This window comes from Eriocheir sinensis, chromosome 7, assembly GCF_024679095.1.
Source record: "Eriocheir sinensis breed Jianghai 21 chromosome 7, ASM2467909v1, whole genome shotgun sequence".
Lineage (NCBI taxonomy): Eukaryota > Metazoa > Arthropoda > Malacostraca > Decapoda > Varunidae > Eriocheir > Eriocheir sinensis.
The window spans coordinates 15,670,237-15,683,739 of NC_066515.1; the positions used below are offsets into that span (position 1 = coordinate 15,670,237).

The 13,503-nt window shown below is 39.5% G+C and overlaps 2 protein-coding genes across 16 annotated transcripts in view; one reads left to right on the forward strand and one right to left on the reverse strand.

Annotated features, from left to right (window-relative positions):
• Positions 1–3,679, forward strand: part of LOC126992895 (citramalyl-CoA lyase, mitochondrial-like) — a 28,467-nt gene extending 24,788 nt beyond the window's left edge. For 5 of the 12 annotated variants that reach the window (XM_050851728.1, XM_050851748.1, XM_050851734.1 and 2 more), the window contains one exon: positions 2,263–3,679. The gene's annotated coding sequence lies outside the window, so the exon portion shown is untranslated. Of the gene's footprint in view, positions 1–2,146 lie in introns of all 12 variants that reach the window. The other 7 variants (XR_007747165.1, XR_007747162.1, XR_007747168.1 and 4 more) reach the window with 7 other exon arrangements.
• On the reverse strand, positions 2,875–13,326 carry LOC126992849 (sarcoplasmic reticulum histidine-rich calcium-binding protein-like). 4 transcript variants are annotated; one of them, XR_007747146.1, is made up of 6 exons: positions 13,043–13,326; positions 11,323–11,481; positions 9,380–9,447; positions 7,333–8,889; positions 3,353–4,706; positions 2,875–3,187 (listed from the first exon to the last, which is right to left on the reverse strand). XR_007747146.1 is itself a non-coding variant. In XM_050851673.1 (5 exons), the coding sequence occupies exons 1-5, from the start codon at positions 13,074–13,076 to the stop codon at positions 4,608–4,610; spliced, it is 1,917 nt and encodes a 638-aa protein (XP_050707630.1). In that variant the 5' UTR covers positions 13,077–13,326; the 3' UTR covers positions 2,875–4,607. The 4 variants fall into 4 exon arrangements, 3 of the variants coding, with proteins under 3 accessions (XP_050707630.1, XP_050707642.1, XP_050707634.1); XM_050851673.1 differs by having other exon boundaries at positions 2,875–4,706; XM_050851685.1 differs by lacking the exon at positions 9,380–9,447 and adding an exon at positions 9,736–9,803 and having other exon boundaries at positions 2,875–4,706.
• Between the last annotated feature and the right edge of the window lie 177 nt (positions 13,327–13,503).

Genomic DNA, 13,503 nt, shown 5'->3' on the forward strand with positions numbered 1-13,503 from the left:
GATAGATGAAAGAATTGAGTGAGAGAAAACAAAACCAATAAAATTTTTCCACTTTTGGGAAATCGGAAACTAACCACCTCATTTTCTATTAACTTGTGATAGAGATAGATGAAAGAATTGAGTGAGAGAAAACAAAACCAATAAATTTTTTCCACTTTTGGGGAAATCAGAAAATAGCCACCTTATTTTCTATTAACTTGTGATAGAGATAGATGAAAGAATTGAGTGAGAGAAAACAAAACCAATAAATTTTTTCCACTTTTGGGGAAATCGGAAACTAGCCGCCTCATTGTCTGTTAACTTGTGATAGAGATAGATGAAAGAATTGAGGGAGAAAACAAAACCAATAAATTTTTTCCACTTTTGGGAAATCAGAAACTAACCGCCTCATTGTCTGTTGCCTTGTGATAGAGATAGATGAAAGAATTGAGGGAGAGAAAACAAAACCAATAAATTTTTTCCACTTTTGGGGAAATCGGAAAATAGCCGCCTCATTGTCTGTTGCCTTGTGATAGAGATAGATGAAAGAATTGAGAGAGAAAACAAAACCAATAAAATTTTTCCACTTTTGGGAAATCGGAAACTAACCGCCTCATTGTCTGTTGCCTTGTGATAGAGATAGATGAAAGAATTGAGGGAGAACAAAACCAATAAATTTTTTCTACTTTTTGGGAAATCGGAAACTAACCGCCTCATTGTCTGTTGGCTCGTGACAGAGATAGATGAAAGAATTGAGGGAGAAAACAAAACCAATAAATTTTTTCCACTTTTGGGAAATCGGAAAATAGCCGCCTCATTTTCTGTTAACTTGTGATAGAGATAGATGAAGGAATTAAGGGAGAAAGTAAACATGAAATATGAAGGACAGAATTATACTGAAGTCCACTAAAAAGATATAATAACACGAAACGCCACTTAAGTTGTCCTCCTTTGCCCGATACACAGACTCTGAAATGACTAATACAGTATTTATTCTTTATTTAAAATGACACATACATATATAAATACCCCCACACCATTACTAAAAATGGGTGTCAAGCATCCAGAGATATCATAAAATAGGGAATGTCTCCTTAAAACATGTGTAGTAATTGGTACTTTAGTCCGGCCATCATAGTGTTTGCTTAAAGTACGTGTGAGTCACATGGGGATATAGTCAGATTTTTTTTAATGTTGAACCACAGTCTAAAATGCAGTATCACTGATGAAACTGATGATGATATAAGTACAATAAAAAGGTGTGACATGAGTGTGATACAAGCAAGATGAATGATGTAAGTACCAGCCAGAGCGCTGCAGCAAGATTAGCCAACGCTTTACTAATCAAACGCAGCTCAGTTTTCTAGAGTAATATTTTGTGACAGAAATGAACAAGATGAGCAAAGACACTTAGACACAACATTACTTATCAAACACAACTCAGTTTTCTCGGGTAATATCTTGCATAACATGGGTGAAAGAGATTAGCAAAGGCACTCTTAAGCCAGCCATACACACGCTGGCCCAGCTTGTCTGGCCAAAATAAAGGAGCAGGGCATCGAGGCAAACACACACACACACACACACACACACACACACACACACACACACACACACACACACACACACACACACACACACACACACACACAGGCCGCCCCATGAAAATACACAGTACACGTCAGACGACCAGTCTGATGACATGGATCCACTGTCCGACAATGGCTTGTTGGAGACTGCTTTGTGTGGATTATACAACATAAAAATCCTAAATAAAGTCCTTTATCCATCCATTCGTCAGACATTGTTGCAGTGTAGTGCCTGACCCACCTGAGGGGAAAACCTTCCCAAACTCACTCTGTGAGGGGGGAACCTCTTTGGCCAACTGGTTAAGGAGCAGCTTTCCCATCAGGCTGGTTGCTGGTTCAATTCCCAGCATCAGTAGAACCCTTTCCTGGTCTGGATTAATTTCTCATGTATTTTGTGACACGCTGTGGTTGTGGAGACAGAGTGTAGGTAGTGGAATTAGGGCAATACAGTATGGATTTTGTTAACATGACTGACAACAATATCTTTGCTGATGTAGCGGCAGGACGCACCTCACACACCCACACACACACAGGCGGCACCGGATCGAATTTTGATAAACACCACTATACGCACACAGGCCGCCTCCAGCCCCGCCCCTTTTCATCAGCCAGACAGGCCGGGGCAGTGCATGTATGGCCAGCTTAAGATGCTACACTACTTATCCAGGTCACTAAGTGCCCGGTGTTCCCTCAGCTGCTGGTGGATGTTGGTCATGGCTCGCCTCACCACCTCCTCCATCATCCCCGGGCCTGCCACCCCCCCACGCCCGCTGCCCCCTGCTGGAGATAGACGGGAAAAAGGGGTTAGTGCACATATCCAGCGCCAGCTCTTTGAACGTTGTATTAGTATTTATTAACTGTTGTGTAGCTGGCTTGGCTTTATAATTCCAATCTTGGGACGGAGTTTGTTAGAAGTGTTCAATTTTCTCAGAGTTAAGTCAGCACGTTACAAACTCAGCCGTCAAAAGTGATATAAAAAAAGATCAACAAAACCAACTAACCATGACTTGAAAATCGAGTCAAAAAGGAGAAATCAGCCACTGTAGTGTTGGTGAAGACTAGTACGAGGCTTAAAAAATTGGATGTAAGTGTTCTTTTGATACTGTGTACCGAACCTATAAAGAAATTCCTAATACTATCTAGTGTGAATATGATGGACAGTTAGGTTGATTATAGTTATTTCAGTGTCTTAAGAGTTGCCCCAAATTGAAGGCATCTCTATATATAGTAATACCACAGACTGCTGAACCAGAGGAGAAGGAAGGAAGAGAGGAGAGATAATGTACATATCCTTTATCTGGTGTGGGTGTGATGGACAGTTAGGTTGATTATAGTTATTTCAGTGTCTAAGAGTCCAATTGAAGGCATCTATCATGGGTAAACAAATATAGGTATACCACAGGCTGCAAGACCAGAGGAGAACGAAGGGAAAGAGGAGAGTCAGTGTACATATCCTTTATCTGGTGTGGGTGTGATGGACAGTTAGGTTGATTATAGTTATTTCAGTGTCCAAGAGTCTAGCTGAAGGAATCGCTTTTATGGGTAAACAAATATAGGTATACCACAGACTGCAGGACCTGAGGAGAAGGAAGGGAAAGAGGAGAGATAATGTACATAACCTTTATCTGGGGTGGGTGTGATGGACAGTTAGGTTGATCATAGTTATTTCAGTGTCCAAGAGTTGCTCCAAATTGAAGACATCTCTCATGGGTAAACAAATATAGCACCACAGGCTGCAAGACCAGGAGATAGTGAAGGTAAAGAGGAGAGTCAATGTACATAACCTTTGGCAGGTGTGATGGACAGTTAGGTTGATTATAGTTATTTCAATGCCTAAGAGTTGCCCCAAATTGAAGGCATCTCTCATGGGTAAACAAATATAGGTATACCACAGGCTGCAAGACCAGGAGAGAGTGAAGGGAAAGAGGAGAGATAATGTACATATCCTTTATCTGGTGTGATGGACAATTACGTATATTTTAGTTGGTAATGAAATGAAAAGAAATATATTATGTCTTGGACCTTTCTTTTGAGGACCAAGTGGGGTAAAAACAGTCTGTGGAGTATATATTTAGTTGATGATAAAATAAAATAAAAATCTAGCATGCACAGACCTTTGTTTTGCGGACCAAGTGCCTTCCCTAAGATTCATAACACTACACAGCGCACAGACACATGCCACATTATATTAAGCTACCCTATACTACACTTCCTAACATGAGCACAAATGGGATCAGTGTGTAAATTCACCACCAAACCCGACACAGCATAAGAACATAGTCTCACATAACATACACAACACACAGACACATGCCACATTATATGAAGCTACCCTATACTACACTTCCTAACACGAGCACAAATGGGATCAGTGTGTAACTTCACCACCAAACCCCACAGAGCGTAAGAACATAGTCTCACATAACGTACACAACACACAGACACATGCCATGCTATACTGTATTATATAACACTATACTACTTCCTAACACAAGTACAAATATAATCAGTGCTCGTAAATTCACCAATGGATCCCACACAGCATAAGGACATAAGCCTGTATTCTTAAATGTTTCAGACCCTCACTTCCCCTGTTTGAAAAGCCTCTTGTGGAAGTTGCTGGGCTTTTCATGGACTGTTTTGTGATGCTTGTGATAGTTTTACATGACTTCTGCACCTTGAACGGAGAAATCACCCATGAAAACCCGGTTAATCTTCCCTGTGGCCTTGAGAAATAGTCGTAACGGGAGTCTGAAACATTTAACCCGGTAGCAGCGACGGGCCAAATTTGTGGCTTTACCGTGTAGCAGCGACGGGCCAAATTTGTGCCATGATATAAACCCCCCCAAAATAGATGATACATAAACTGATCACAAATGCTTTCATATATATTGTGAAATGGTTTGTGTGAGTGATGATTTTTCTCATTTTTCTCGCTTAGAGGGACCATTAAGAAACATGATCCCTACTGCTCCCAGGTTAAGAATGGACCCAAGTCTCCAGAACCACACATACAACACAGACACACACCACACTATACTAACACTTGCTGTGGGTGTGGCTGTGTTCCTGCAGGGGCTGGCTGAGGAGGCGACCCACCTCTTGCTGTGCTATGATCCCCAAGTGGTAACTGCGGCTCTGTAGGGGAAGAAGACCCGAATTACAGAGGTTACAAGGAGTCTGCAAGAGGTGCCAAAAACTATGCAAGGGTAGAACTTGAGTCTGTGAAAAGTAGCATAAACTGTGGAAGGTTTAAGAACATGAGGAGTCTGTAAGAGGTTGCCAATCAGTTTACAGAAGGACAACAAGATGATGCAAGCTTATGGAGTCTGCAAGAAGTGGTGAATACTATGCAAGGGTAGGACATGAGTCTGCAAGAAGTGGCCAAGACTGGAAGGTTAAGATCATGAGGAGTCTGTAAGAGGTCGCCTATCAGTTCACAGAGGGAAAGAAGACGATGGAAGCTTATGGAGTCTACAAAAGGTGGTGAAGACTTGCAAGGGTTAAACATGAGTCTGTGAGAAGTGGTCAAGACTATGGAAGGTTATAAGAACATGAAGAGTCTGTAAGAGGTCGCCTATCAGTTCACAGAGGGAAAGAAGACGATGCAAGCTTATGGAGTCTGCAAAAGGTGGTGAAGACTTGCAAGGATTAAACATGAGTCTGTGAGAAGTGGTCAAGACTATGGAAGGTTATAAGAACATGAAGAGTCTGTAAGAGGTTGACAATCAGTTTACAGAGGGAAAGAAGACGATGCAAGCTTATGGAGTCTACAAAAGGTGGTGAATACTATGCAAGGGTAGGACATAGTCTGCAAGAAGTGGCCAAGACTGAAAGGTTAAGATCATGAGGCGTCTGTAAGAGGTCGCCAAACAACTCACAGAGGGAAAGAAGACGATGCAAGCTTATGGAGTCTGCAAAAGGTGGTGAAGACTTGCAAGGGTTAAACATGAGTCTGTGAGAAGTGGTCAAGACTATGGAAGGTTATAAGAACATGAGTAGTCTGTAAGTGGTCACCAGTCAGGTTACAGAAGGAAAACATGATGATGCAAGCTTATGGAGTCTGCAAGAGGTGACAAATACTATGCATGGGTAAAATGAGTACAAGTGGCCAAGACTGTTGAAGGTTATAAGAACATGAGGAGTCTGTAAGAGGTCGCCAATCAGTTTACAGAAGGAAAACAAGATGATGCAAGCTTATGGAGTCTGCAAGAGGTGACAAATACTATGCAAGGGTAAAATGAGTACAAGTGGCCAAGACTGTTGAAGGTTATAAGAACATGAGGAGTCTGTAAGAGGTCGCCAATCAGTTTACAGAAGGAAAACAAGATGATGCAAGCTTATGGAGTCTACGGAAGTGACGAATACTATGCAAGGGTAGAACATGAGTCTCCAAGAAGTGGCAAGACTGTTAAGATCAAGAGGAGTTTGCAAGAGGCTGCCAATCAGTTTATAATTGTACATACTAACCTTACCTCACCTTACCTTACCTGTCTGTACATCTAACTTTACCTCACCTCTATTTGTACATCCTAACCTTACCTTACCTTACCTTTGTCCTCATACTTGCTAACATTACCTTACCTTTCTAATTGTACAAGCTAACATTACCTTACCTTTCTAATTGTACGAGCTAACATTACCTTACTTTTCTATTTGTACAAGCTAACATTACCTTACCTTTCTAATTGTACGAGCTAACATTACCTTACCTTTCTAATTGTACGAGCTAACATTACCTTACTTATCTATTTGTACGAGCTAACATTACCTTACCTTTCTATTTGTACGAGCTAACATTACCTTACTTATCTATTTGTACGAGCTAACATTACCTTACCTTTCTATTTGTACGAGCTAACATTACCTTACTTATCTATTTGTACGAGCTAACATTACCTTACCTTTCTATTTGTACGAGCTAACATTACCTTACCTTTCTATTTGTACGAGCTAACATTACCTTACCTTTCTATTTGTACGAGCTAACATTACCTTACTTATCTATTTGTACGAGCTAACATTACCTTACCTTTCTATTTGTACGAGCTAACATTACCTTACTTATCTATTTATGCGAGCTAACATTACCTTACCTTTCTATTTGTACGAGCTAACATTACCTTACTTATCTATTTGTACGAGCTAACATTACCTTACCTTTCTATTTGTACGAGCTAACATTACCTTACCTTTCTATTTGTACGAGCTAACATTACCTTACCTTTCTATTTGTACGAGCTAACATTACCTTACCTTTCTATTTGTACGAGCTAACATTACCTTACCTTTCTATTTGTACGAGCTAACATTACCTTACTTATCTATTTGTACGAGCTAACATTACCTTACCTTTCTATTTGTACGAGCTAACATTACCTTACCTTTCTATTTATGCAGCTAACATTACCTTACTTATCTATTTATGCACGAGCTAACATTACCTTACCTTTCTATTTGTACGAGCTAACATTACCTTACCTTTCTATTTGTACGAGCTAACATTACCTTACCTTTCTATTTATGCAGCTAACATTACCTTACCTTTCTTTTTGTACGAGCTAACATTACCTTACCTTTCTTTTTGTACGAGCTAACATTACCTTACCTTTCTATTTGTACGAGCTAACATTACCTTACCTTTCTATTTGTACGAGCTAACATTACCTTACCTTTCTAATTGTACGAGCTAACATTACCTTACCTTTCTTTTTGTACGAGCTAACATAACCTTACCTATTTGTACATTCTAACATTTCCTTACCTTCGTCCCACAAGGAATGTAATGTATGATGTTCTCCTTCTCGTCCCCTCTCCTCGGCCATGAGTGGTCCACCCGCAGCCTGGAGGTGAAGGTGTGCTGGGCGTACCCTTGCTTGGCCATGTCGATCACCTCATGCGGGCGGGAGACGTGAATCGCTTGTCTTCTCCCCTTCCCTCCCTCTGATTGGCCGTGCTCATGACATTCACAACCACCCATCTTCACCTTTTTCTTTTGTTTTCCTAATCCTGTATCTGAACTTAAGCCTTGTGTGTTGTATTTAGGTCTGGAATTTAAGGTTTGATCTGACTTTGAGCTCAGTAGTCTTACTCTGTGATGTTCGTGAGCAGTTTTCGAGCTTAAGCTTTCTCTAGGCCGTGCATTTAAGCTTTCTGGCCTTGAGCTTGATATCCTTCCCCTGTGAGATTTTTGAGCAGGATTAGGATCTGAGGAATCATCTGAGGTGGTGTCGGATCCTTCATACCTCCCATGACCTCTCCTTCCTCCCTCCCACATTACTCTTTGCCTCATTTCTGGGTCGCTGTGTGCTTTGGGGTGCCTCTGGACTTTCTGTGGCTCTCTGTGGCACGTGCAACTGTGGCATCTGTCCTCTGGTGCCTCCCTCCCTCTGTGACCTTTTCTGTGTTTCAATGTGACCTTTTCCTGGGTGGGTGTGGAGTCTAAGTCACTTTCAGGCTCCTCCCCTCTCTTAAGACCTCTCCAGTTGACCTTTTCTCTATTAGGTATTGGGTCAAAGTTCTCCCTTCCACTGTGACCTTTTCTGTGTTTCAATGTGACCTTTTCCTGGGCTGGTGCAGAGTCTAGGTCACTTTCAGGCTCCTCCCCTCTCTTAAGACCTCTCCAGATGACCTTTTCCCGAGCAGCATCAGTCTCTCTTTCTCTGTGACCTCTTCCACGTCTCCAAACGACCTTTTCCTGGGTCATTTGTGGTTGTAGGTCATTATCAGAATCTTCCCTTCTGTGACCTTTGCTGTGCTTCCATATGACCTTTTCTTGGGCTGGTAACAAGTCAAGGTCAGTATCAGTTTCTCCCCTTCGGCTGTGACCTCTTTTCCTGGGCCTTCTCGAGATGACCTCTCCTCTGACTGGCTGGGAATCAAGGTCACTCTCTTCCTCTTCCCTTTTTCTGTAACTTGAATGCCTTTGTTTGTTTCTCTCCTTTTCTTCTCTTTTTCTGTAATTTGTGTGACTTTTCTTTACCTTTCTCTCGTCAACTCGAAGATCCTGGTCACCTTCTTCCTTGGCCTCTTCTCCTCTTCCGTATCTTATTCTTGCATTCCTCTGGACACACTCCTCCTCCTCCTCTTTCCTTCTCACCCTCACCCTCTCCCTCTCTCTCTCAGGGTCATGATAAGGCCTAGTCACCCCTTTCCTTCTCCCCCGGTGGGTCTTCTGGTCTTCGCTCTTGTGGCACTTGGCTTCAGGAGGTCTTTTGGTACAGTGGGTGCAGGGAGCCTCATGTCCCCCCTCGGCCACTATCTCAAAGACCTGCGTCCCGAGTCTTCCGTGTGTTGAGGTTTGGCTTGAGTTTCTTGGTCTCTGGAAGGAAATGAATAGGTTAGTTTTATGAGTATAGGAATTAGTTTGATTTTTGGAAGGATATTATCAAGTTATTGTTTCAAGTATAAGAAATGAATAAGTGTCTTGGTCTCTGGAAGGAAATGATTGAGTTAGTTTTATGAGTATAAGAATTAGTTTGATTTTTGGAAGGATATTATTGAGTTATTTTTTTTAGTATAAGAATTGATTAAGTTTTGTGGTCTCTGAAAGGAAATAATTGAGTTAGTTTCATGAGTATAGGAATATGTGGTTTCTGGAAGGTTGTTATTGAGTTATTTTTTGAGTAGTATAGGAATTGTTTTAGTTTTGTGGTCTGTGGAAGAAAATACAAAATTGAGTTAGTTTCCCGAGTATAGAAATTGGTTTACTGGCTTCTGGAACGCTATTATTGAGTTATTTTTACAAGTATAGGAATTACTCAAGTGTTGTGGTCTCTGGAAGGCAATAAGGAGAGAAAGAAAATACGAACCTTTGATCTGTAATGTGTCTTTCGCTTGATCAACACACTCTTGCTCTTTCTCTGTTTCCTGGAGGCTTCTGAAAGGGTATAACAAGTGGCTCATCAAATGTGGTAACCTAACCTAACCTTTGATTTGTAATGTGTCTTTCACTTGATCAACACACTCTTGCTCTTTCTCTGTTTCTTGGAGGCTTCTGAAAGGGTATAACAAGTGGCTCGTCAAATGTGGTAACCTAACCTAACCTAACCTTTGATTTGTAATGTGTCTTTCGCTTGATCAACACACTCTTGCTCTTTTTCTGTTTCTTAGAGGCTTCTGAAAGGGTATAACAAGTGGCTCATCAAATGTGGTAACCTAACCTAACCTTTGATTTGTAATGTGTCTTTCGCTTGATCAACACACTCTTGCTCTTTCTCTGTTTCTTAGAGGCTTCTGAAAGGGTATAACAAGTGGCTCATCAAATGTGGTAACCTAACCTTTGATTTGTAATGTGTCTTTCACTTGATCAACACACTCTTGCTCTTTCTCTGTTTCTTGGAGGCTTCTGAAAGGGTATAACAAGTGGCTCGTCAAATGTGGTAACCTAACCTAACCTTTGATTTGTAATGTGTCTTTCACTTGATCAACACACTCTTGCTCTTTCTCTGTTTCTTGGAGGCTTCTGAAAGGGTATAACAAGTGGCTCGTCAAATGTGGTAACCTGACCTAACCTAACCTTTGATTTGTAATGTGTCTTTCGCTTGATCAACACACTCTTGCTCTTTTTCTGTTTCTTAGAGGCTTCTGAAAGGGTATAACAAGTGGCTCGTCAAATGTGGTAACCTGACCTAACCTAACCTTTGATCTGTAATGTGTCTTTCGCTTGATCAACACACTCTTGCTCTTTCTCTGTTTCTTAGAGGCTTCTGAAAGGGTATAACAAGTGGCTCATCAAATGTGGTAACCTGAACTGACTTGACCTAACCTACAGCCTGCTCGTAAAAACTTAAATTTTATCAGCGGAAAGGAAAAAAAGATACATTTTCGAACTTTTTAAAGACAAAGGTATGACTGAAAATAATTAAAGGAGTGTATTGAATTACAAAACTAAATTTCTATCTCATTACAGACACAGAAAATAAGTGTTTGGTGTACTTGGCAAACAAAAAATAAAAAACATGCCTCCATTTCATTATTCATCCATCTGTTTCATTATTCATCCATCTATTTCATTATTCATCCATTTCATTATTCATCCATCTATTTCATTATTCATCCATTTCATTATTCATCCATCTATTTCATTATTCATCCATCTGTTTCATTATTCATCCATCTATTTCATTATTCATCCATCTATTTCATTATTCATCCATTTCATTATTCATCCATCTATTTCATTATTCATCCATCTATTTCATTATTCATCCATCTGTTTCATTATTCATCCATCTATTTCATTATTCATCCATCTATTTCATTATTCATCCATCTCTTTCATTATTCATCCATCTGTTTCATTATTCATCCATCTATTTCATTATTCATCCATCTCTTTAATTATTCAACCATCTATTTCATTATTCAACCATTATTTCATTATTCATCCATCTCTTTCATTATTCATCCATCTCTTTAATTATTCAACCATCTATTTCATTATTCATCCATCTCTTTAATTATTCAACCATCTATTTCATTATTCATCCATCTATTTCATTATTCATCCATCCATTTAATTATTCATCCATCTATTTCATTATTCATCCATCTATTTCATTATTCAACCATCTATTTCATTATTCATCCATCTATTTCATTATTCATCCATCCATTTAATTATTCATCCATCTATTTCATTATTCATCCATCTATTTCATTATTCAACCATCTATTTCATTATTCAACCATCTATTTCATTATTCATCCATCTATTTCATTATTCAACCATCTATTTCATTATTCAACTCACTGGAAGAGGTAACAGAGGGTGGAGGTAGAGGAGGAGGAGTAGTGTTAGTGGCAGCATCCTTGACTCTCTTCTCCCCCTCCTCTCCCTTCTGCTGCTTTTCGACTCTCTTCTGCAGCGATGCCAAAGTTGATTCCACTATGTCCAGCGCAGCATCCACACCTGTACCCAAGGAGTTAGGTTAATATGACGGAATTTAGCGGTGATATTGTTAATTATACCTTACTTAAATATCTTACTAATTGTGGCTATAGCTTGCTTATTTGAGAGTGATAGGTTAGTGGCATGCAAAACTATGTCAAGTGCAGCGTTATTCATGTAAATTTGTATTTGTACATATTCACAAGCTTATTTAACTGTGTCCCTGTACTATTTAGTGTATTAGAAGTCGCCTTTCTCCTGTTACACTTTCTTTTCCTATTGGTAAGAAGGAATAGCTGGTTTGTGCTAAGTGACGAAATAAACTATAATAAATCTTTCATGCGACCATTCAACAAAAACATTCTTCATATCAAATTCACAAGCTTATTAAACCTTTCCCTGCTTTGATTTGTGTATTTAAGGGTCGCCTTTCTCCTGTGATACTTGCTCTTCCTGTAAATGTGGAAGAACAGATGGTTTGTGTTAAGTGTCATTCTTCGTATCAAATTCTCAAGCTCATTTAACCTTTTTCTACTTTGTTCAGCGTTTTTATGAGTCGCCTTTCTCCTGTCACACTTATCCTTCCTATCAGAGTGTTAAATAGAAAGAAATAAGCTGCATAATAAACCTGTCACTCGCCAATTCAACAAAATAATTCTTCGTAGCAAAGTCACAAGCTTAATTAACCTTTCCCTGCTTTGTTTGGTGCATTTAAGAGTCGCCTTTTTCCTGTGATACTTTATCTTCCTGTAAGTGTGGGGGAAAAGATGGTTTGCGTTAAATGGCAAGAAATACTGAATAATTAACCGTTCACCTGCGAATTCAACAAAAATATTCTTCATATCAAATTCACAGCTTAATTAGCCTTTCCCTGTTTCAATTTGTGTATTTAAGAGTCGCCTTTCTTAATTGTGATACTTTCTCTTCCTGTAAGTGTGGGGGAATAGAAGGTTTGCATTAAATGGCAAGAAATACTGGATAATTAACTGTTCACCCTCGAATTCAACAAAAATATCCTTCGTATCAATTCACAAGCTTAATTAACCTTTCCCTGTTTCAATTTGTGTATTTAAAAGTCGCCTTTCTCCTGTGATACTTTCCCTTCCTGTTAGTGTGGGGGAATAGATGGTTTGTGTTAGATGTCATTCTCCATATCAAATTCACAAGCACATTCAACCTTTCCTTGCTTTGATTGGTGTAATTAAAAAGAGTTGCTTTTCCCCTGCCACACTCATCCTTCCTATCAGAGTAGAGGAATAGACAGTTCATGTTAAATGGCAAGAAATAAACTGAATAATATTAGATGGTTCGTGTTAAATGTGATTCTTCATATCACATTCACAGGCTTATTTAACCTTTCCATGCTTTGTTCAGTGTTTATATGAGTTGCTTTTCTCCTGCCACACTCACCCTTCCTGTCAGAGTGAGGGAATAGACAGTTCATATTAAATGGCAAGAAATAAACTGAATAATAGATGTTTCGTGTTAAATGTCATTCTTCGTATCACATTCACAGGCTTATTTAACCTTTCCCTGCTTTGTTCAGTGTTTATATGAGTTGCTTTTCTCCTGCCACACTCACCCTTCCTGTCAGAGTGGGGGAAGACTCGGTTCATGGCCACTGGAGGAGAAATAGCCGAGAGAAAGGTCACATTCAGCTTCAAAGAGGCGTCAAGGAGTTGTGTTTTGAAATGTTTGTTTGCGCCTCTTCAACGGCACGGCCAACCTGGGAAGAGAAATAACAGAAAAAAAAAAATCCTGAGCTCCACTTAATATAATACAATAATTTGAAAGAAGAAATGATAACAGGTGAAATATCCAAATGGGGCTCTATTCTTTCATAACACCCCCTCATATACTATAAATAAAGAGAAATAACTGAAAGATTGATAAGAAATGACACAAAATCCTAAGCTCTATACTTGATATAATACAAAAATTAGAGAAAATAAATGATAATAGGTGAAATATCCAAATGGGGCTCTATTCTTTCATAACACCCCCTCATATACTATAAATAAAGATAAATAACTGAAAGATTGA